The 22,426-nt window shown below is 43.5% G+C and overlaps 2 protein-coding genes and 2 long non-coding RNA genes across 5 annotated transcripts; 3 read left to right on the top strand and 1 right to left on the bottom strand.

Annotated features, from left to right (window-relative positions):
* Positions 1 to 787: 787 nt before the first annotated feature.
* Positions 788 to 2,412, top strand: LOC115251468 (uncharacterized). Its single transcript, XR_003890022.1, has 3 exons — positions 788 to 964; positions 1,527 to 1,629; positions 2,079 to 2,412. It is a non-coding gene; the product is annotated as an uncharacterized lncRNA (long non-coding RNA).
* A 3,978-nt stretch (positions 2,413 to 6,390) lies between these two features.
* On the top strand, positions 6,391 to 9,551 carry LOC115246417 (collagenase 3-like). The gene is made up of 11 exons (XM_029844382.1): positions 6,391 to 6,501; positions 6,832 to 6,942; positions 7,260 to 7,387; positions 7,486 to 7,634; positions 7,721 to 7,846; positions 7,932 to 8,087; positions 8,167 to 8,287; positions 8,411 to 8,544; positions 8,624 to 8,783; positions 8,901 to 9,004; positions 9,091 to 9,551. Exons 1-11 carry the CDS (start codon positions 6,412 to 6,414, stop codon positions 9,189 to 9,191), a joined length of 1,380 nt encoding a protein of 459 aa, XP_029700242.1. The 5' UTR covers positions 6,391 to 6,411; the 3' UTR covers positions 9,192 to 9,551.
* A 4,059-nt stretch (positions 9,552 to 13,610) lies between these two features.
* Positions 13,611 to 21,812, bottom strand: tsku (tsukushi small leucine rich proteoglycan homolog (Xenopus laevis)). 2 transcript variants are annotated; one of them, XM_003968261.3, is made up of 3 exons: positions 21,673 to 21,812; positions 16,774 to 17,085; positions 13,611 to 16,486 (listed from the first exon to the last, which is right to left on the bottom strand). In XM_003968261.3, the coding sequence occupies exons 2-3, from the start codon at positions 17,077 to 17,079 to the stop codon at positions 15,746 to 15,748; spliced, it is 1,047 nt and encodes a 348-aa protein (XP_003968310.1). In that variant the 5' UTR covers positions 17,080 to 17,085; positions 21,673 to 21,812; the 3' UTR covers positions 13,611 to 15,745. The 2 variants fall into 2 exon arrangements, with proteins under 2 accessions (XP_003968310.1, XP_011606542.1); XM_011608240.2 differs by lacking the exon at positions 21,673 to 21,812 and adding an exon at positions 17,675 to 17,778.
* Positions 21,367 to 21,955, top strand: LOC115251422 (uncharacterized). The gene is made up of 2 exons (XR_003889984.1): positions 21,367 to 21,535; positions 21,698 to 21,955. It is a non-coding gene; the product is annotated as an uncharacterized lncRNA (long non-coding RNA).
* Positions 21,956 to 22,426: the final 471 nt, after the last annotated feature.

Genomic DNA, 22,426 nt, shown 5'->3' with positions numbered 1-22,426 from the left:
CGCCTCAGGCAGGCTGTTCCAAAGCTGAGGGCCCCTGACAGCAGACTGGCCATCTTTAGGCTTCAACCTGGGCCACAAATACCCCACATGGGCCCTCAGGCTGCAAGCTGGTTCACGCAGGGTCAACAATTCACAATTCATGAGTGGGTGCAGGTTCTTTAATAGTGATGAGTGAAGTGTAAAATTGAAAAGCAGTCAGTGGAGGGTGGGGGGCAGTATGAGGAGGACGTCTGTTAGAACCTGTGAGAAGCTTCACGGCTGCATTTTGGATGGTTGTAGGTGAGGAAAGGACTTTGGAAGATCCTGGATAAAATGGATGCAAAGAGGTACGTGATGATATAAGTTAATGTAACGTGAAATCCTTTCTCAAACATAACAGCACCCAATAATTGAAGTTTTTTAAAAAAGGAAATCATCCAAAAAATGCTTTAATTAATGCAATGTTTTCCTCTGATAGTGAACATTAGGAATTACAATGGAGAAGCATGCGGGCAAAAGAGATCTTTGGTGGAAGGGAAAGGAAAAACGTTGCATCCTAGGAGAAAACACTGGCAGTCCAGGCCAGCAAGCTCCTGATGGAAACCAGATGGAGGATGACAAAGGGGCAAACTCCTTCTTTGAAACCCCCAGCAGCCCCCGCCTCCCCTGCTGCTCCTGCTGCACTGAGCTGATAGTAACGCTCAGCACTGAAACACATGTGGCTTTAGAACAGTGAAAGTTTACACTCTATTATATCAGGATGTTTAGTTTTATTGAAATCATACATTTCAAACAAACTGACCTTTGCCCCTTGTAACATGTTTACCCTTGCACGCTTTCCGTGCACTTTTGGCTTGTTTAGCCGTCCTGTTGATGTTTTTTCTTTTCCTTCAATTGAAACAGGAAATCGCTGAAGCCACCATGTTTCTGAAGACCCCCCCATTTCAGGAAGCAGAAGAAAAAACACCTCTATCACCATTTCAAGGTTTCTTTTTGGTCTTTTAATAGCCGCAGTTGTAACTGATACTCATTTAAATCAATATTTGTCTCCATGCAAGTGGAAGCCGCTGCTGTTCTGGGAAAATCATTACATTTGATAAACGCTCTCTATAGTCATATTGTATTTCAGCAACATAAAAATATAAATCTTGAACGACCTGGTGCGATGAATGGAGCCCTAAACACAATATTGCAAGGGCGTAACTATGGAGACGGAAGTGCAAAAGCAAGTTTTGCAATGTCCTACATACTGTAGTCAGGTGTGAGATTATAGTGTTTATAGACATTTAGGTGATTTGCACAGCTCATAAAGGCCTTCGTGGAAAAGGGTAGAAATTCTGAGAGGAATGTGGGTCGAGGTTAAGCACAAGGTCAAAGGCACAACGGTCATGTTAGAGACTGCATGTGGTGCCCAGTTCAAACGGTTTGTGGTTCCTGGGATCATGACAGGACAACACGTGGGTGAGGGTTAACAATGCGGCAGTGGCAACAGCAGCAACATTCATTCAGCGCTTCCTCTTTTTGATTCTGTCATCTCCCTCCTACAGACACGCTTCCTTGACTCGATGGCTTTCATCACCTCTAAACACCAACTTCAACTCCTTTATTCCAGCGATCCCATTGGCCTTCCCATGTAGTAAAGGTATACGTGTAAGTATAAGTATAATTAGTGCCACTGCCGCTCACTACCACTTATAACCAGGGCTGCTAACTCACAGTACACCACTTTCTATGTACAGTACACTGTTGAAACACTACTAGTGTTACATTTTTATCCTGTCCTCCTATTTTAGTACCAGTTAAAAAACATAGGCCTTAAGCTAGTTATACTTTAGTACTACCTCAGTTTAGGATATGTTCTTGTTGTGCCTGAAATCTGCTTGTTGTGCCTGAAATCTGCTTGTCTACGCATGGGATAGTGAGAAACGCAATTTCAATTCCTTTGTATGTCAATTATATGTGTAGAAATTGACAAATAAAGAAATCAATTCAATTCAATGTACTGATTCTTACAGGAGTTACTATGAAAGTCAGCGGCAAGAGGTTTTCATTTTGGGTTAGTTAACATTTCATTCTTAAATAACGTCTTTTTTCCTCAGACATAACATGGGAGGTTAGCAGTTACCGGTTATAAGCCCTTTCTCGGTTGGCGTAGAGATGGGCGCCAGGGGCTACCTCCGTCGGTGGGAGAGATGTATTACCGCCTCAAGCTGGGCAGCCCCCAGCCAATAAGGTGCTGTCCCGCCACAGCCTGCCTGCTTCATTGGGTGCATGTAGCTCAGGGATTCATCCCGACAAGTGGGCTGTAAACTGCGCACCAAGCAAAAAACAAAACAAAACAAAAAAGCAAAGACACCAACACTACATCTGGGATGCTGGAATGTCAGGACCATGACGCCCGGACAAACTGACAACCTGCTTGCCATAGAAGATGCCCGCAAGACTGCAGTCATTAACAACGAACTCTTGAAGCGACAAACTGACATCTGTACCCTTCAGGAAACCCGACTCCTCTCTTCAGGTTCACTGAGAGAAAGGGACTACACCTTCTTCTGGCAAGGGAAGCCCCCTGGTGAAACCAGGGAATATGGGGTTGGCTTTGCAGTCAAGAACATGCTACTGGGAGCATTAATGCCACCCACTGGTGGATCAGAGAGAATCTTAACCCTCTGCCTGAACACCACCACCTGGTGAGTGTGTACGCGCCAACATTAAGCGCCCCCCAAGAAGTGAAGGACAAATTCTATGACGAGCTGGAGGTGACAGTAAAAAACATCCCAAATCAACCAATCAAGATCAGCTTTACCTGCTTGGAGACTTTAATGCAAGAGTTGGTGCAGACCACGACGCTTGGCCATCCTGCCTAGGTTCCCATGGCATTGGCAGAATGAATGAAAACGGGCAGCGTCTCCTCGTGATGGGACGAGCGACACTGGTGCGTCAGCACTGTGCCGAGAGCTCAAGAGTGAAACCCCGTATCGGTGCCTGTATTGCTTTAAGAAAGAATCACGTGACCGATACAGGAATTGTATCGTTTGGATGTGCCGCGCCAAAGTGTGTTTATAAGGAAACAAACTGTATTGACATGTCGTGGGTTTGTTGGATGGAGTTTTGCAGTTGCGCAATTATGGATCGTTCTAAGAAGTTTTCCCCAGTGTGGAATAATTTTGATCTTGTGACTCCAAACAAGGGAAATATTTTTCTCCTTTGAGCATTGTTTACTGTTCTCTACAATTTTTAACGGTGGCGCATTGCCCTCACTTTATCAAGTGAATGACCTGTGATACATATGATAGTCAGTTAAAAAGCCTTACAGTTGCTTTTTTCATTTTATCTCGTAATTACCAGATCCTGATCTCGAAATCATGAGATAGGGTGTCTAGTTTTTTAACAAGTGAATGCAATGCACCACCTTAGTTTTTACTCTGTTCTGGAAAGAGGTTTGAATTGTTTGTAACTTTTTATGTTATTGTAGGTGAAGTGTCGGCTCTGCTCCACAGAGCTATCTTACATCAATAAGAGCACTTCATCAATGCTGAGGCATTATAGAGCTCGGCATGGCAATGAAGAATTGGCAGATACTCGTGAGAGAACCAGAAAACATATCCACATCTGCATCAACTTGCACTTAAAACTCTCTGCTCACCATCGTCATCTGCACCGGGTGAAAGAGTATTTTCTAAGGCTGGGGAGCTGGTGTTTAAGAGGAGAAATCGCCTTGGAGCAAAGACACTCCAAAAACTTTTGTTCCTCAATAAAAATTCATAAACTAATCACTTTTTTGTATTATTTCATATGATTTAACAGTTAAGTTAACAAAGAATGTGTGTACATAAGTAAAAAATTGTAACTCTGAATTGTAACTCAAATTTGCTATATTTTACATACCAACTCAGTTTAGAAAACAAGGAATTCCTTTACCTGCAATCATTTTATAACTACTGCAGGGGTCACTATCGGGTGACCAACACAGTATCAATACAGTGCCGACACAGTTTGTGTAGTGTGTCAATACACTCCTTGAGGTATCATCGTCCCATCACTACTTCACCTACCTCGGGTCCACCATCACTGACAATCTGTCCCTTGATGTTGAGCTCAGTAGACGCATTGGAAAAGCTGCCTCAACTTTCAGGAAGCTGACAGAGAGGGCATGGGACAATGGAAAGCTCACTACACATACAAAGGTGCAGGTGTACAGAGCCTGTGTCATTAGTACACTCCTCTATGGTAGCGAAACCTGGACCCTATATTCCCACCAAGAACGGAGGCTTAACAGTTTTTACCTTCGCTGCCTTAGGCGTATACTGGGCGTCACCTGGAAAGACATGGTCACCCACACGGCAGTCTTAGAGAGAGCACAGTTTCCAAGCATGTACTCCCTACTGAGGCAAAGACGTCTACATTGGCTGGGCCAGGTCTGCCGGATGGATGATGGACATATTCCAAAGGACACCCTGTTTGCCGAACTGTCTGGTAAGAGACAGAAAGGACGCCCCCATTTACGCTATAAGGACGTCTGCAAGCAAGACCTCAAGAGCTTCAACATCAGCCTTGACATCTGGGAAGTCACTGCCCAGGATCGCCTCAAGTGGCAGAAGGCGCTCCGCACCAGGCTGCTCAATTATGAAAACAATCTGGCAAAACACCACGAAACAAAGAGGATATAGAGAAAGCAACAAGAGGCCTCCTCCTCACCGTTTCCATCCTCGGGTGTGGCCCACACTTGCGACATCTACGGCCATGTCTGCCCCTCACGCATTGGCCTTCTCAGCCACAGAAGACGCTGTGTTAAAACCTAACTCCCAGGCACAAGAAATCTATTGTCTTCCGAGACTGCGATGCCGAGAGAGACATCGAAAAGAAGCAAAATGGTTAAAAAGTAAACACCGTGCGTCTTTCATGAAGACAGCAAAGTGCGTGGAAGCGCAGCGACTTAACTATCAGAGCTTCAATTAAATTTGTTTGGGAGCCATTGAAGCGAGACCTGAGCACCTATTAAAGACAAGCTGGGTTCTGCATGCATGAATGAAACACAGCAGCTCACAGCTTCACTCTGTAACTCTGCAAACCCATCAGATTTAATCCCACTTACACAGTCTAACCAACCATCCTAGAGTCTTTGGCTCATAGTTACATTGTGTTCCAAATGTTGTACTGCAGTAACCTGAAAATAAAGAAATGAAAACCAATGGAGACATCTGGCCTCACAGGATACACGGTCCCGGCTGAACAAAGCATCACAAAAACTTGCATTTTTCATTTCAACTCTGTTTTACTGAATAGTCCAAACCCCGTCGGTGCGACTGGTGATGTCTCTGTCACTTCCCGCCCCAGTAAATATAAGTAAAGATACCATAACTATAAATAAATCAGGTCCACAAGTCCACAAGGCCTGTAATCCAGGTCCACGTTTTCTGACCTACCACATTGAGAGGCGTTCATCTGGGCTCCCACTCACCTTGGTGAAAGCCATTTTCTGCCTGAAGACAGAAAACCCGGCTGAACTGCAGTCTTGGAGGACTGGGTTCCGACATTGCTGATTTAGATCAACTTCTCTAGCACTGATCCGCAACAACACATTAAACAATCTGTGGATGGAACGCGCTATCACATGTTAGCAATAAACTGTGCTGTAGCGGGCTGTGCTGGGTCCCGGCTGACATGGCTGGGATGCACGTTCGAGGCCTTGAGTCAAATTGGGACTAACAAGGAACCTGATCAGGATTTAAGGGAAACATTATTTTTTGACGAGCTTGTTTGGTTTGGTCTTAATCAGCTCAATGTTGTTGTGGCGTCACGACTGATTCATGTTGCTGCTTGACTCACCCACATGGGCGTGCTGCAACTGTGCATATTTCTGATTATGTTCCCACCAAACACCCCCCCACGGGGGGATTCCGACTGCTATTTTGAAATGTATATTTCAGGGTGTAACTAAAGATCATGATTCCTTTTTTTGTCCTTTCCTTTGAAGCGACAGGTAAAACAAAGGGAGAGCGTCTTTTACCAATTTTTACAAACTCTTCTGTTATGTGAATAACTTATTAATATCCGCCTACATCGCGTGGACGTCAGTGTCATCACTGTGGCATAAGTCAAGTCAAAGTGTCTTTAACTGGATGGTTTATCATTTATTGATGTCGGGAACTGGAAAAGCACTGCGTTCATCCCTTTTCCATCAAAAATAAAAATGCATTTCATCATGAAGTGCATCATTTTTGCTTCCAATGCAGGATTGGAAAATGTTTACGAAGGGCAAGTACAGTCACCCACAGTCACTGGGGGAAGTGGCTGGGTGCTTTTACATGAATCACCTTAGATTCTGAAAAAAGGAGGGGAAAAAATGCAGCTGTCAAACCCCAAAGCAGTATAAATACAAGGTAGGGCTTGTTGTGACCAATAAGTGGTTCGGACAACAAAGGTGCAACAATGAGAGCGTTCCTCCTGCTGCTGCTGGCAGCTCACGCCGCCGCCCTGCCGCTGCCGGCCGATGACACAGACACCTGGCTTTTAGCAGAGGTAAGATTTCACCCAGAATGGGTGAAAACAATCAAACAATGTTTTTTTTCCATGATGGTGCAGTTTAATCTATGATTATTGTCAACTATCAACTTTTTTTACTTTATTTCATTTAGTATATTTACAATTTTCATTCAATTTCACCAAGTTGCTGTAAAAGCCGATATTTTCTCTGGAAAACCAGAATGGAAAAAAACAGATAATCTCTTATCCTCAAGTCAAAGTCTGAACCTCGCCTAAGTGCCACTGTCGGGCGTCACGCACCGAACAACTTGGTCAAGTTGTCAAGCAACTTGCACGTCGTCATACCGTTGTGCCTCTGTTCCACAGAAGTACCTCCGTCGGTTCTATGGGCTTCCCGTCGGTCTCCAAGGGTCACAGAAGGCGGCTGGAGATTTCCAGAAAACGATCAAGCAAATGCAGCGATTCTTCAAACTCAAGGTAATCAGATCTGCGAGTATTCATTGCTCAGGTGGCAAATGGAAACAGGCTGTTTGGGTGTTGACCAGAGCTCTGACCCAGGATCAGGGCATGGCGACAGAGGTGTGTTCAGGGTACTTCACATTTCAATGTACAGCTGTACAAGTGATGCGATCCAGTGAATAAATTATCGGTAGTCTTATTTTCTCTTATTTTTAAACTCACAAACTATCTCCAAGAGAAGGGGGAAAAATCCTCATAACAGGAAGTTATGATTCTGAGTTTCCACCCTTTGGGGGAGTTTTAACAAGCATGTGACCAGTGTGCTGTCCTCTAAGGTGACAGGAAGTCTGAATGAAGAAACTGTGGAGGTGATGAAGCAGGCCAGATGTGGAGTTCCAGACGTTGGAGAGTACACTCACTTCCCCCGGAAGCTTAAGTGGAACACTAATAAACTAACCTTCAGGTATATACAGCGTGTGAAGGGTGCTGTTGCCCTCTTCAGAGGGAGATCTTCAGTGTCACAAGTGAGTCTCATCTCCCTCCGTCCCTCTGATCTCTCAGGATTTTAGATTATACCCCCGATCTGCAGAAGTCTGACGTGGACAAAGCCGTCCGCAAGGCCCTGAATCTTTGGGCTGCTGTCACCCCTCTGACCTTTAAGAAATTGCACACAGGCACCGCTGACATCATGATCAGCTTTGGCTCTGGAGGTACGCTAAACGTTGATTCAGTAGGAGAGGTTCCTGCAGCGTAGTGGTCACTCACGCTCATTCTGATCCTTGTCTTCTGTCTGCAGAACACGGAGACTACAACCCTTTTGACGGGCCGAATAGCCTGCTGGCCCACGCGTACCCGCCCGGCCAAGGCATCGGAGGAGATGTTCACTTCGATGAGGATGAAAATTGGACTAAAGATTCCACAGGTGATATTCTACTCCTGCCTCGATGCCTTACTGTGATAACCAAAGGAAACTCCTGAACAACCTTTTGAATGTGCTTTTTCTTTAGCTTACAACCTGTTCATAGTAGCAGCTCATGAGCTGGGACACGCTCTGGGTATGGGTCACTCCACAGATGCCGGAGCCCTCATGTACCCCACATACTCATACAGAACAGGCTTCCTGCTCTCTGTAGATGACGTCAAAGGCATTCAAGAGCTCTATGGTAGGAACTTGCAGGGTCATCATTAATATTTTGAAAAAGTTCTCGATGGCCAGGGCTTTAACGTTGGGTTGAATTTCAGGCCCAAACCCAAACCCCACTGAAGTCACGCCTAGCCCAGAAGCCCCAAAACAATGTGACCGCATGCTGAGCATTGACGCTGTTACAGGACTTAGAGGAGAAACAATGGTCTTTAAAGACAGGTATGGACAGGTGTCTGATGAAAGACAAGGACTTATGGAGTATTATTCATTCTGTTTATAGTATAATGACTTACTATTATATATATTATAAAATAATAGCTATATGTCACCTGTTTGTTGCAGATTCTATTGGCGTCTCCATCCTCAGATGCCTGAACCTGATCAGATTCTGATCAAATCGACATGGCCCTCCCTCCGAAACAAAGTGGATGCAGCCTATGAGAACCCAGAAAAAGATCAAGTCATCATTTTCAGCGGTGAGTTGTCTGGAGGAACATCACCAGGGAGACATTTTTTTTCAACATTGTTTCTGAAGAAGCCACTTTGTTTCACCAGGGATCCGGATGTGGGCTTTAAATGGATATGACATCGTGGAGGGCTACCCGAAGTACATCCACAAATTTGGGCTTCCAAAGAAAATCAGAAAGGTGGACGCAGCTGTGCACATCAGTGACACCGGGAAAACGTTGCTCTTTACTGATGAGGAATACTGGAGGTTTGTCTCAATACCTCAACATAATATTGCTAGTATACTGTGATGTTTTTCTCCAGCAGAAAAGCAGAGCTCTGCGGTCTTTGAATTTTAAATTTCTGTCTTTTTTGTCACTCACAGCTACGATGAAGCGACAGGCCGCATGGACAGCAGATACCCACGATCCATTGAGAAAGACTTCCCTGGGATCGGGGATAAAATCGATGCTGCTGTTTATCAGTATGGTAGGGAACTTTACATTACAGTCATTTCATTTAATCTTCCTCCATTTTCTAGTCTCTAATTGTGTTCCCACTCTGGCTCCTCTCAGGTTTCTTGTATTTCTTCCGTGATAACCTGCGATACGAGTACAGTTACACCCACAGGAAGGTCTGGCGCATCCTGCCGACCAACTCCATCTTCAACTGCTGATGTCCCACAGTACATGTGACAGAACCACGTCTGGACTGAATATAGCCGCAACAGTGTTGATAGAGTTGAGCTCTTATATAAATGAATGGGTTTTTGATGAGGAAAAACTTTATTATCTTTAGTGCTGGACACATACAAAATGCCTAGATATTAATCTATCTTCTTCTTTAAATTATTGAATATTTATGTTTCCTATCATGTCGATACTCTGAGTTGATGGATCTTTTGAGGGTTAAATCCCTTGTCAGTTACAAATGAGCACATTTTTTTAAAACTTCAGTATTTCTTTATAACAAAGAATATACACACTGTGTGTTTCATAAAAATCAACGTGAATAAAAGTGAAATAATTACCATGTATGAAATTCAGTTGATCATTTTGCGCTTAAAAATGCTTTGTCGATCAGATCGCAACTGCAACATGAAAACATTTTTGGTTTTGAGCATGAGTTTGGCGTCAACAAGTTTTACTGCTATCTACACACCCAAAATGTAGCATTGATCATCTTAAACTTAACCGGATGCATTTAAACTGAGACACATGGACGAGTCCATTTGACCGTAAAATAGTGCCTCGGAATAACACCTCCACCTCCACTTTGAGCGACACTCCCGTGTACCTCTAAATCTCCTCCACTAGATGTCGCTCTCACCCATAAGGTCGGTAAAGTAATCTGATATGACCAGAGAGAAAGAAAGTTTCCGACGTTATAATTTATTTGATTTTGATGCAAACTTTTACACACAGATGAGCCAACATCTAATATATGGGGAATACACTATATGCATAAGTGTGTATACAGTCCACATTATTGTCCATCCATCCATCCATCCTCTACTGCTTATCTGGAGTCGGGTCGTGGGGGCAGCAGACTAAGAAGAGAAGCCCAGACTTCCCTGTCCCCATCTACTTCTTCCAGCTCAACCAGGGGGATCCCCAGGCGATCCCCACATTATTGTGTTTTGCAAAATATATTTATGAATTTTACCAAGTTACATTGTATGATTTCAGTGGTTTTAGGGTTTGGTTGATTTAAAAGATCGTACATTGTCAGCAAAATGACATCCCTTAAAATACTGATGGTAAAATTGACCTTCAAGAGGAGAATTAAAAGTGTTTGAGGACCTATCCAGCTATCGCCTCAGGCAGGCTGTTCCAAAGCTGAGGGCCCCTGACAGCAGACTGGCCATCTTTAGGCTTCAACCTGGGCCACAAATACCCCACATGGGCCCTCAGGCTGCAAGCTGGTTCACGCAGGGTCAACAATTCACAATTCATGAGTGGGTGCAGGTTCTTTAATAGTGATGAGTGAAGTGTAAAATTGAAAAGCAGTCAGTGGAGGGTGGGGGGCAGTATGAGGAGGACGTCTGTTAGAACCTGTGAGAAGCTTCACGGCTGCATTTTGGATGGTTGTAGGTGAGGAAAGGACTTTGGAAGATCCTGGATAAAATGGATGCAAAGAGGTACGTGATGATATAAGTTAATGTAACGTGAAATCCTTTCTCAAACATAACAGCACCCAATAATTGAAGTTTTTTAAAAAAGGAAATCATCCAAAAAAATGCTTTAATTAATGCAATGTTTTCCTCTGATAGTGAACATTAGGAATTACAATGGAGAAGCATGCGGGCAAAAGAGATCTTTGGTGGAAGGGAAAGGAAAAACGTTGCATCCTAGGAGAAAACACTGGCAGTCCAGGCCAGCAAGCTCCTGATGGAAACCAGATGGAGGATGACAGAAGGGGCAAACTCCTTCTTTGAAACCCCCAGCAGCCCCCGCCTCCCCTGCTGCTCCTGCTGCACTGAGCTGATAGTAACGCTCAGCACTGAAACACATGTGGCTTTAGAACAGTGAAAGTTTATACTCTATTATATCAAGATGTTTAGTTTTATTGAAATCATACATTTCAAACAAACTGACCTTTGCCCCTTGTTACATGTTTACCCCTGCACGCTTTCCGTGCACTTTTGGCTTGTTTAGCCGTCCTGTTGATGTTTTTTCTTTTCCTTCAATTGAAACAGGAAATCGCTGAAGTCACCAACCCTAACCCCCCCATTTCAGGAAGCAGAAGAAAAAACACCTCTATCACCATTTCAAGGTTTCCTTTTGGTCTTTTAATAGCCACAGTTGTAACTGATACTCATTGAAATCAATATTTGTCTACATGCAAGTGGAAGCCGCTGCTGTTCTGGGAAAATCATTACATTTGATAAAAGCTCTCTATAGTCATATTGTATTTCAGCAACATAAAAATATAAATCTTGAGCGACCTGGTGCGATGAATGGAGCCCTAAACACAATATTGCAAGGGCGTAACTATGGAGACCGAAGTGCAAAAGCAAGTTTTGCAATGTCCTACATACTGTAGTCAGGTGTGAGATTATAGTGTTTATAGGCATTTAGGTGATTTGCACAGCTCATAAAGGCCTTCGTGGAAAAGGGTAGAAATGCTGAGAGGAATGTGGGTCGAGGTTAAGCACAAGGTCAAAGGCACAACGGTCATGTTAGAGACTGCATGTGGTGCCCAGTTCAAAGCGACCCCTCATTAGCAGACCTCCCCGTCAGTCTTGATTGGGTCAAACGGTTTGTGGTTCCTGGGATCATGACAGGACAACACGTGGGTGAGGGTTAACAATGCGGCAGTGGCAACAGCAGCAACATTCATTCAGCTCTTCCTCTTTTTGATTCTGTCATCTCCCTCCTACAGACACGCTTCATTGACTCGATGGCTTTCATCACCTCTAAACACCAACTTCAACTCCTTTATTCCAGTGATCCCATTGGCCTTCCCATGTAGTAAAGGTATACGTGTAAGTATAAGTATAATTAGTGCCACTGCCACTCACTACCACTTATAACCAGGGCTGCTAACTCACAGTACACCACTTTCTATGTATACTGTTGAAACTCTACTAGTGTTACATTTTTATCCTGTCCTCCTATTTTAGTACCAGTTAAAAAACATAGGCCTTAAGCTAGTTATACTTTAGTACTACCTCAGTTTAGGATATGTTCTTGTGCCTGAAATCTGCTGGTCTACGCATGGGATAGTGAGAAACGCAATTTCAATTCCTTTGTAAGTCAATTATATGTGAAGAAATTGACAAATAAAGAAATCAATTCAATTCAATGTACTGATTCTTACAGGAGTTACTATGAAAGTCAGCAGCAAGAGGTTTTCATTTTGGGTTAGTTAACATTTCATTCTTAAATAATGTCTTTTTTCTTCTTTAAAAAGTGCAACATGCATAAAACATTTATGAGCAATCTCACTGTGGCCTCTATCACCGTCCTGTGTTTATCTGGAAACTAAAAAGTTCAATGACACAACACATCGAAAAGAAGCAAAATGGTTAAAAAGTAAACATCATGCGTCTTTCATGAAGACAGCAAAGTGCGTGGAAGCGAGGCGACTTAACTATCAGAGCTTCAATTAAATTTGTTTGGGAGCCATTGAAGCGAGACCTGAGCACCTATTAAAGACAAGCTGGGTTCTGCATGCATGAATGAAACACAGCAGCTCACCGCTTCAGTCTGTAACTCTGTAAACCCATCAGATTTAATCCCACTTACACAGTCTAACCAACCATCCTAGAGTCTTTGGCTCATAGTTACATTGTGTTCCAAATTTTGTACTGCAGTAACCTGAAAATAAAGAAATGAAAACCAATGGAGACATATTGCCTCACAGGATACACGGTCCCGGCTGAATAAAGCATCACAAACACTTGCATTTTCCATTTCAACTCTGTTTTACTGAATATTCCAAACCCCGTCGGTGCGACTGGTGATGTCTCGGTCACTTCCCGCCCCAGTAAATATAAGCAAAGATACCTCTCTCACAGGGTGCTGTGTGACGGGCACGAACAACGACCACAGAAGAAGGAGAAGGCACACAAACATCTGGAAGTGTTTTACTATTCTGTCAGAACTCCACTGAGCACAGAGCTCGCCCTCTCACGAGCACAAACACACGGAATAAACCATTACCGGTACTTTACATGCTCATCACTGGTTTAGTCACTAATACCTAAAGGACGCGTCCCACAAAGGTGGATGTTTAGTGGCCAGACACCACACAGCTGCCATGACTCAAATCCAACTTCCTGCCTCTGGTTCTGTCTCCTTCCCTGTTCTCCTGCCTTATTCTGGCCTCACTGTCAAGTTTTTTTCAGGACCCTTAAAAGAGTCTTGGGTAATTTCATACTTTTAATTATGAGATGACCATATTTGGGGTTTCGATGGAGCCTAATAGGTTGAAGAAATCACGTTGTGATGTGGAGACACACCCGGTTGTGACTCAGCACGGCCTTGAAAATAGGGAGCATAGCAAAATGGAAAAAAAAGACAGCAGACACTGACATGTTCATCATTGGATTTGTTTCATAGTTCACATTTAGAGAGCAGATTCAGCACACTTCAGGTTTTACAAAGACAATTTATTATATATTTACTGTATAAAGGTACATACAATATAATTCTAGACATAGAACATTTAAGGGAATCATGTGACTTTCTGCTGACAGACGTGATTTTGAAAGAGCCGCTAAAGATTGCTCGTTCTAAACCTTGAATATGCAGTCTTGAGGCTGATCCTTGTCTTGGTCCACAGAGATACCACAGGAATGCACACGGAAGGTTAGACAGTACAAGACCCATAATACCAAAATGGTTTCAAATTAATTACCAGTGAATGCTGGTGGTTAACCTTTGTTTGCCTCCAGGAGACCTTTTCTGTATCTTTTCAAGTGACAGTTTTACAAGCTCTTGCTTTATTTGCTTTGAGGCTTTTACGGAGAGTATGTGAATGCACGTTCAAGAGCAAATTGGTTCCCTTACGTAAGCAGTAGCTTTGCTTAAACTACTTGCTTGACCAGAATTATTATTCCTTTGAGCGGTCCTTCCTTTGAATATTTGTCCTGACTGTTAAACACCCTTCTGAAGCCAGGCACTTTTGGTGGTTGTCAGAAAACGGCCAAGGCACATTTACATGTACAACACAAGTATAAACCAGGGGATTAGAGTAGATCTACACACAGTAGGTCCAATACATGTCTTCATACAGGATTCACTGTCCAATTTCCTTGGTTTACACCTCCGATTTTACAATCAATACTAGCCGGGCAGTAACAAAGATGGAGAACATCTGTCCCACTGTGGTCTCCTACCTAAAATTCATATCAAGAAGGCAACTGATGTGGTAATATCTTCTTTGTGAGCCAGCGGCAACTTGTCCCCTTTGATTCAACTTAATCAGCTGGAAAGCAGTTGATGAGAAGATAAAAACAGAAACTGCTTGGCTGGTGTGGGTTGACCAGATACGATTAACATCAAAGTATCTGAACCTGAACTTCTGCCCTAATTATGAAGTGGGAGAGAAGCGAGAGCAGAACAGAAAGCTAATAGGAGCGACCTTGAAGCTTCTCCTCTTTAAATCTTCATTTGTGTCCTCAGTCTTGTTGAGTGCAGCTATTTATTGTAAAATATTGGGACTGATTCTGGTCTTCAGTTTCTCCAACCTCTCTTTCTGCTGAGCTCAGGTAGGCTGGAGAGAAACTCATCAAAAAGCTAAGACACATTTTTCCCTCAAAATGTTAACGGGTCCCTTAAATCATTCCCATAATGCATCACATTCAAAGTCATATTAAGGTCTTAGTGGTCTACGCAGTCTAACGCTCTTGTTTTGAGTTAAAAGTGTGAATAATGGGAGGTTTTTTTTGCCTGGCTGACATTCTGGGAAAGTGCATGTGTATAAAAAATGATATACAGCTTCTGAACAAGTGCAAATGACTTAATCTGGCCCAAATTTACAAGACGTACACCAGGCATCGCAGATTATCTGGGCAGATGAAAGGTTTCTATCATTTCAGACCACAAGTAAAAGTAAAAAGAAATCTGTTATGTGGTTTTATGAAAAAGTTACAGCATTTGTAGGAGTTTGTAAAGGTTCCTTTAAAAGCTTAAGACAATTTCCAGTTAATTTTGGAACAAGGATATTTAAAAGACAGTAGCAAACAACAGCGTGTTGTATATTAAAGCAGATAAGGCACAGCTCTCATATCAGGAAGATAAGGGGAAATAAAAGGTCATTTTAACCCTTTAGTGTCCACTTAAAACTTTGAACTTAGATGATTGTTTACGTCCATCCATCCATCCATCCATCCATCCATCCATCCATCCATCCATCCATCCATCCATCCATCCATCCATCCATCCATCCATCCATCCATCCATCCATCCATCCATCCATCCATCCATCCATCCATCTCCACCTATTTTTCCCTCATTGGGGTCTTGGGGGTGACAACCGCACACTCACATTTGCATCTAAGGTCAGTTTCGAGTCAGCGTGTCTCCTAAAGAATGTCAGCTGACTGTGCCCAGAGAGAACCCACGCAGAACATGCAACCTTGAGGCAACGTCACGCCACCATGCCGCCCTTTTCCTTTTTTTGAGTGGGAAACGGTGACTTACAGCCTGCCGCAATGCTGGAAACCTTGAGCGTGTTCACAGAGCATACTGGCCAATTAAGAAGGATTCAGCTCCCACAGTGTCACAGCATGACGCCCTTCACATTACAGCTGAGCACATCATCGTGCTGGAGCTGACCCAGCTGCCGGTGGAACTGCGCCTGTTTCTGGCTTCTCCAGCACCGGACACCTTTTCCCAGCGAGATCCTCTTAATACTGGGCAAGTGGCTCAGCATGTTATTTGGTAACGACGACACGCCTGAGCCAGATAAATTCAGCTCCTCCAGAGAGTCCAGTCCACTAAAGATGGCAGGACTTAGAGTCTCCAGCTTAGGGTTGTTTACGAGATCCAAAACCTGCAGGCTCTGAAGACCCTTAAAGCCGCGGGGCTCAATTTCCCGAAGATCATTTAGGCCACTGATGGATAAATAGATCAAATCCTTCAAATGAGCGAAAGATCCTTCGGTGATGCGTGCTATGGGGTTACCGTCCAGGCTGAGCAACCTGAGTGAAAGTCCAGTCAGATCAGGCACGCTGGACAGCTGATTGGCTGACAGATTTAAGCTCTGACTCTGCAAAACTCTCCCGTGCAAGGTGGCGAAGACGGACACGAGCTTGTTGTGAGTCAGATCGATACTGACAGGCTCACCGTTGGCTTTATTCGTGAACACATCCATGTCGAACTCCCGGAAATTGTTGTGGCTGAGGTCGACCTCGGCCAACGGGAGGCCGGAGAAACAGCTGGGGGAGAGCTGCTCCAGCTCGTTGTGGCTCAGATCCAGACTCTCCAGGTAACGCAACTTGGACAGCGCGTTGGGGCTTATCTGTGAAAGGAAAGGCAAAGTGAATAGTAATTACTCGTGTGGTAATTAACTTTGCCAGCTGACATGACAGTTATCTTCAATGACATTACACACATAACTCTGTGGAATAACTTTTGATCCTTGACGGAGTTGGAGCCGTGATAACAATGCTTGCGCTGTCTGGGATTTTATCTTTCCACGCCATTACATAAGCATGATTTTCTCTTTAGGTATGCTCCAAATAGAATGTTCACAGTAAGTTCTGAGACATACTGTCTAAAATAGGGAGGGAGGGGGGCACCACTGACCTTTGTTATATGATTGTTGCTTAGATCCAAGCTGACCAGGGTGGTGTAGCCGGGACCAGCTAACATTGTGTTGGTCAGGGGTCCCATGGCGTTGAAGGAGAGGTCCAGGTGGGTCGTGTCCAGCGGGATGGCGACAGGCATGGTGATGCCAGGCCCCACCCCCTGGCAGTCCACCCTGGTCAGGCTGAAGCTGTCGAACAGGCCGAAGCTCTCCACGTCGCAATGGCATCCAGGGTGGCAGTTGTTGACGGCGCCGGACGAGGCCGGGGCCAGCAGCCATAGAAGGAGCCACGCGCAGAGTGCCATTATATTCTGAAAGACAGAAAGAAAGAGATCGTGCCGCTGGTTTCAAAGTTTGTGTTAAGTTGTGTTTTTCTCTGCAACATCCACATTGTTCAACACAGACTGAAGTCACCCAGAACACATCTGGGAAGAGTTCAGCTCTCTCTCACGCACACACAGATAGATCCAGTTCAGACACGTCACCGTGAGTCCACAAAGACCAATGTGTCAACAGAAACAAAGCCCTCTCTTGTTACCTTTCAGATTATATCATTTTGTTCTCAAAGTCATCACCGTTTTTCCACAGAAATTCAGTTGGGAGTTTAAATTTAAGGTAAAACTCTTTTTGCTAACACTACATGAGTTTTACCTTTGGGTACCTTTTTCTTTTAAATTTACTGAAGACTTCATAATGGTTTAATGAACATGCAACTGCGTTATCACTGATCACTTAAGTTTTTACTCCCTGTGGTCTATGAGTGAGTGCACAACAAAAAGAGAAAGGAAAGCTTGAAACAACAAAAACCTCAGTAAACAAAGAAAGACAGCAGCTGTAGATGTATAAATGTATAAAATATCAAGACAACAGAGAGATGTGATTAAAATCAGCCTTTCATACCTTTCTTTCAACTGCTGCTGCAACTGTCTGTGTGTCCTGCCACTGCACCAATGAGTCTGTGTGTGCTGTTTGTACACACTCTCACCCAATTCAATAAATGTGGACAGGGGTTAAAAGTTGTGTAACAGGTAGAAAAGAACAGTCAGTGCGGCCTGATGATGACACAGCGCTCTTGTACATTGATAGACGGGACAGAACCCTTCAGGTGATAAAGAAAGTGAATTAATCTTCAAATGCAGGATGGGAAAAGGCCAAAATGAAGGATTCCTGCAGCCGTCGCAACTGCAGCTGTCGCATTAAACAGGACAAAAGGCTGTTTTACTTAACTTCTGTAACAGTGTTTACAGTTTGCAGAATACTAGTGGGTCAGGACAGGGGTGTGACCCCCAGGGGGGCTGGAGGTGGCACCAGCTACCCCTGGAATCTGGTTGGATGCCCCACCAGAGCTGCCAATTAGTTTGTTTGATTTTAGTTGCAAAACTTGAACCCTAAAGAACAATTGGAAGAACAACTAATTAGGCTACTAGAGAGAAAAATAGGGTAAGTAAACAATCAATTTCTAGTGTTTAATTATTTACAAAATGTTATGAAAATATGCTTATCAGATAGCTGCATGCTGTTAGCATAGCATGCTAACATACTCTTCAGTACAGTGTAATGTGCATTGTTTAATAAATGATAACTGCCCAAGTTTTGGTTTACAGGGAATGTCCAGCCACTAATTTTCAACTGTGGTTGCTGGGCAGGTGAGAAAAAGAGGGATATTTTATTCTTGGATTAACACTGATATGACTTTTCCAGGGATGTTGATCATAATGGATCAGCAAGAAATAGGCAACGCAATGATCTGTGTGTGAGTGTGTTTTGATAACTTTGTGATGCACTAATTGACCAGAAGCTTCCCCAGTGGTCAGTCAGATCATGTCAAAAAATGTGTGAATATGGATGTTTATCCCAACACTACAGCTGTAAGCTGCTCTCTTAACACTTAATATACACAAACCATCTGTTATCTCAAATTAATGTCAAATTAAGGGCACTTTAATGGTGTACAATGACACTGGTTCATTCAAAGCTGGCTCTGGTCTGGTGGCCATAACATGGATCAACATGGACCCGATTATAAAAGTTCAAAGTCTAACTGTGTGGAACTCTGCACCCCATGTGCTGTTTTTCTTTAGTTTCCACTTCACTGAACACTGAACATGTGACTGATGTTAACCTCCTTTAAAGCTCCACAAAATCAAGGTTTGGTTTTATTTTGAAATTTTATTGAGATAATAGATAAAGTGACAGAGACATACAGTATGTTTCTGCACGGGGTTTTAATTTCAAAGTGTATTCTTCTGATTGGTGATTAATTACCCAAACATGAAATGGCAAGTCTTATTATTATTATTACAAGTCTCATCTTAGCCATGATTTCAACATGATTGTCATATCACTGTGGAGGAAAATCAGCTGCTGTCTTAAATGTTGCCATCGTTTTGCTGCTGTTTATCTGTTTGTTGCTCTCTTAATATCCAACCACAGTGTTTCAATCAGGCAGACACGCCTTTATTTCATTCTGAGTTTAACAAGTTAAATAGAATGTGACACGTGCAAATGGCTCATGTTTGATGCACGTCTGAGGTTGTGACTACCATGTGTTCTTGTACCTAATACATTTTGAGTAACAAAATCCACATTCTACAACCAAAGCGAGGACTTTTTGGGGAAGTGAGGATGTTTTAGCTGGTCCTCACAACTTCAAAGGATTTTTTGAGGGTTAATATGATTGTCAGGGTCAGGGTCAGGGTGAGGGGCAAGGTTAGGCATTCGGTTGTAATGGCCATGGCTGGGAACGCATTATGGCCTATGGAAGAATAATATAGTGTGTGTGTGTGTGTATATAAGATGGAGAGCAGGAGAGAGAGCGAGAATGTGTGAATCCACAGCTGGAACCAACTGTTTTTCATTTTTATCCACACATTTTCATCCCTCCATCCAACTTTCTTTTCGCACATCCTTTGTTCCACCTCTTGTGTCAGCCGGGACCGCGACCTTCCTGCAACAGCTGTTCCTCTCCCGGTCATAAATCACGGTAATAAATCCTAAACAAGCTGCTCTGCCTTCAAGTGCCGCAGTTACCTGAAGGCCACAGCAGTCAGAGGTGAGTGGACAATTGGCACGTACGTGTAAAATCAAGCGTCGGCACATTCTCACTTTCAGAGAGGCCTGTTCACGCCGTTGCCGTCGGAACACGGAGCCAAGGGTCCCAGCTGCCCTCTGAGCAGCAGCACCTTTGTCTCCAATCTATCCAAAGACGAATATTTAGCTCTCATCACATCTATCAAACCCATCGGCATGCAAAAATGCCGCTCACGCATGAACACGGAACGTTGCTGGACTGCCTTAATACGGAAGGAATTCCTCCTCACTCCTCCATGTGACCCAGATTTTTTTGGTTAAATCTTTATTTTAAACATGCATATATATAAAGAAAAAAGCAACAAGAAACAAATGCCGGTGTGCAGCTGCATTTGTCTTGGCTTTGATGTTCGTAAAGCTTTGGATTTTGTGGTTTGGGAGGTAAAAATGTCACATTTACAGCCAAATGATGCCGGGGGCAGGGAGTAAAACCGAAAGAAAGCAAGTGTCGTAAAACAATTAGGGAACTTGAAGCACCTCCAGTGGCACATTCAGACAGGACAGGGAACAAAGTTCGCTCTATAGGAAGGTTGACTGGAGGAGCAGATAAGCGCTCTGAATTCACCAATGAAACCCGCTTATGTAACAGGTTTTTCCTCGCAGTGTGACAGAGGTCGCCGCTTCAGCTTTCACCGCGCGCTTACAATAGGCCCCAATCAAAACATCCAACTCTTCCTGCGTTCACTGCGTAATACTGTCTATAATAGGGGGCGCAGCACATGTTTAAATGACAGGGAAAAGGGAATGAAAAGGGAATTCTGTTCATCATGAAACGCTCCGTTTCCCCTTCTTAACATTGATCTGAGACATTTTACAAATTATTTCACATTTCCACTTATTTGCCCAAGTCAAAGACTTTATTTTTCTTTTTTAAAAAAAGGGCATTTTATTATTAATAGATTGAATACTGCACTGATGTGTTTGTCGACAATATAAAGGTGGGGATTTTTCATATTTAAAATAAAACAAAATCCCTTTATTTGTGGACGTGTATTGCGCTGTTTTGTTGATCACAAGAGAATATTGGATATCGCTTCCAAAAAAATGTCATTATGATATAGTGCCTACAACTAGACAGTGATAGGAAGTAATCATAACCTAATTTGATGCCAGAAACACGTTTATTATCACTCACTTGTGTATTTAAATTAATTTTTTTCAAGAAAAATAATAACACTTTAGTCTTTAAAAGGTTTTATCTAGTTAAATTGTTTTTGAAATAGGGAATTTCACCGTAAATTCTATCAGAGTGTCTTATACTACTGGTCTTTCCGCCCATGTGCACGCCCAGCAGGGACAGTGTTCCCAGCTGTTTTCCCCATTTTCCCTATTCCTGAAAGTATCCAGATGATCTCAGAAAAGTTCTGTCATGGCCAGTGAAGTGAGCACTGGAGGCGGGTGTACTGCTCGGGCACTTGAGCAGATCGGATTTCCTGCCGGGAGACGGTGAAGATTGTGCAGCAATTCTCCCCAACGGTCACATGCGTAAAGGTTCCCCCAACCCGCCCCCTTTCCGTTAGCGGCTGCTCGCGTCGCCCCTGCGCGCATCCCTCGCAGGACTTTGCCTAAAGTAAAGTTTATCCCTACTGGTGGACATGGAGCAAGAACACATTGCGGCTGACCCGTCCAGCCAGAAGGACAACTGGGCGGATTCCTGCGCGCTGAAAAATGGTGAAATCTGATCTGATCGAGCTCCGCTAATCTGCTTTCTGTCTAAATCGCCTCAACGCGTCCCGAAACACTGGGACTAAAAGAGTCATTAAACTGTTATTTACTTCTGTGGACTTCGTGCGTTCCAAGAAACTTACTTGGGTTTTGTTTTCGCGTCGACAGTCCGCTTCTTGGGGCCGTTTTTCACTTCACCGCCCTCATTTCGCCACTGCAGCCGCCCCCGTTGCGCTGCTGTGCGCGTCCGCTTCCAGCTGCTCCGCATGAGCTCCGCAGCGTCTCGGTGAAACCAGCCCACACTGCTGTGTCCAGAGTTGGGAACGCACATCAGGTCCCGCACCAAGTTACGCTCCTTCATCAAGAGTCTGTGGTCACTGTGCCAAGCACTTCCTGTGATTCTCCAAAATAAATGTGTTACCTCACGGCGGCATTCAACCACGACTATTATTATTAGAATTTGGTGATTACAGGCTGCATCAGAGCATCAAAGAAGTCAAATTACAGACAGACAGACATCCAGGGACTTTCAGCGGACGTCTGCCTGATTTCCAAAAATTACATAGAGAAAAAATAACGATATTAAAATCGATTCCTTATAAGAATATTATATGATAACAGTGTGCCTTTAGAAAGGAAAGATTTATCTCAGTATGTTTAATGTCGGCCACTTTCATTGATTTAAACAGCTCATTTTCCCCGGCAAAGTAATATTTCCGAATACACACACATATATATCTACGTTATAAACACTTGGAAAGACTATACATACAACCTTTTGGGTTTATTACATTACTTGGTGATCAGGATGTGAACTGAAAATGGCACAATGAAACTACTTTATCCATTCCTATTAATGTATTTTGTTTTCTCCAAATGGTGCACAACATTTATTTT

Source organism: Takifugu rubripes, chromosome 11, assembly GCF_901000725.2.
Source record: "Takifugu rubripes chromosome 11, fTakRub1.2, whole genome shotgun sequence".
Classification (NCBI taxonomy): Eukaryota; Metazoa; Chordata; class Actinopteri; order Tetraodontiformes; family Tetraodontidae; genus Takifugu; species Takifugu rubripes.
The sequence above is the reverse complement of the archived record's forward strand: the minus strand, read 5'-3'. Positions and strand labels throughout refer to the sequence as shown.

Coding starts and splice junctions, on each gene's coding strand:
- LOC115246417 (XM_029844382.1), top strand. CDS start 6,412: ATGAGAGCGTTCCTCCTGCTGCTGCTGGCAGCTCACGCCGCCGCCCTG. Junction 8,784..8,900: donor ACTGATGAGGAATACTGGAG/GTTTGTCTCAAT, acceptor TGTCACTCACAG/CTACGATGAAGCGACAGGCC. Junction 9,005..9,090: donor TGCTGCTGTTTATCAGTATG/GTAGGGAACTTT, acceptor GGCTCCTCTCAG/GTTTCTTGTATTTCTTCCGT.
- tsku (XM_003968261.3), bottom strand. CDS start 17,079: ATGGCACTCTGCGCGTGGCTCCTTCTATGGCTGCTGGCCCCGGCCTCG. Junction 16,487..16,773: donor GCAACAATCATATAACAAAG/GTCAGTGGTGCC, acceptor TTCCTTTCACAG/ATAAGCCCCAACGCGCTGTC.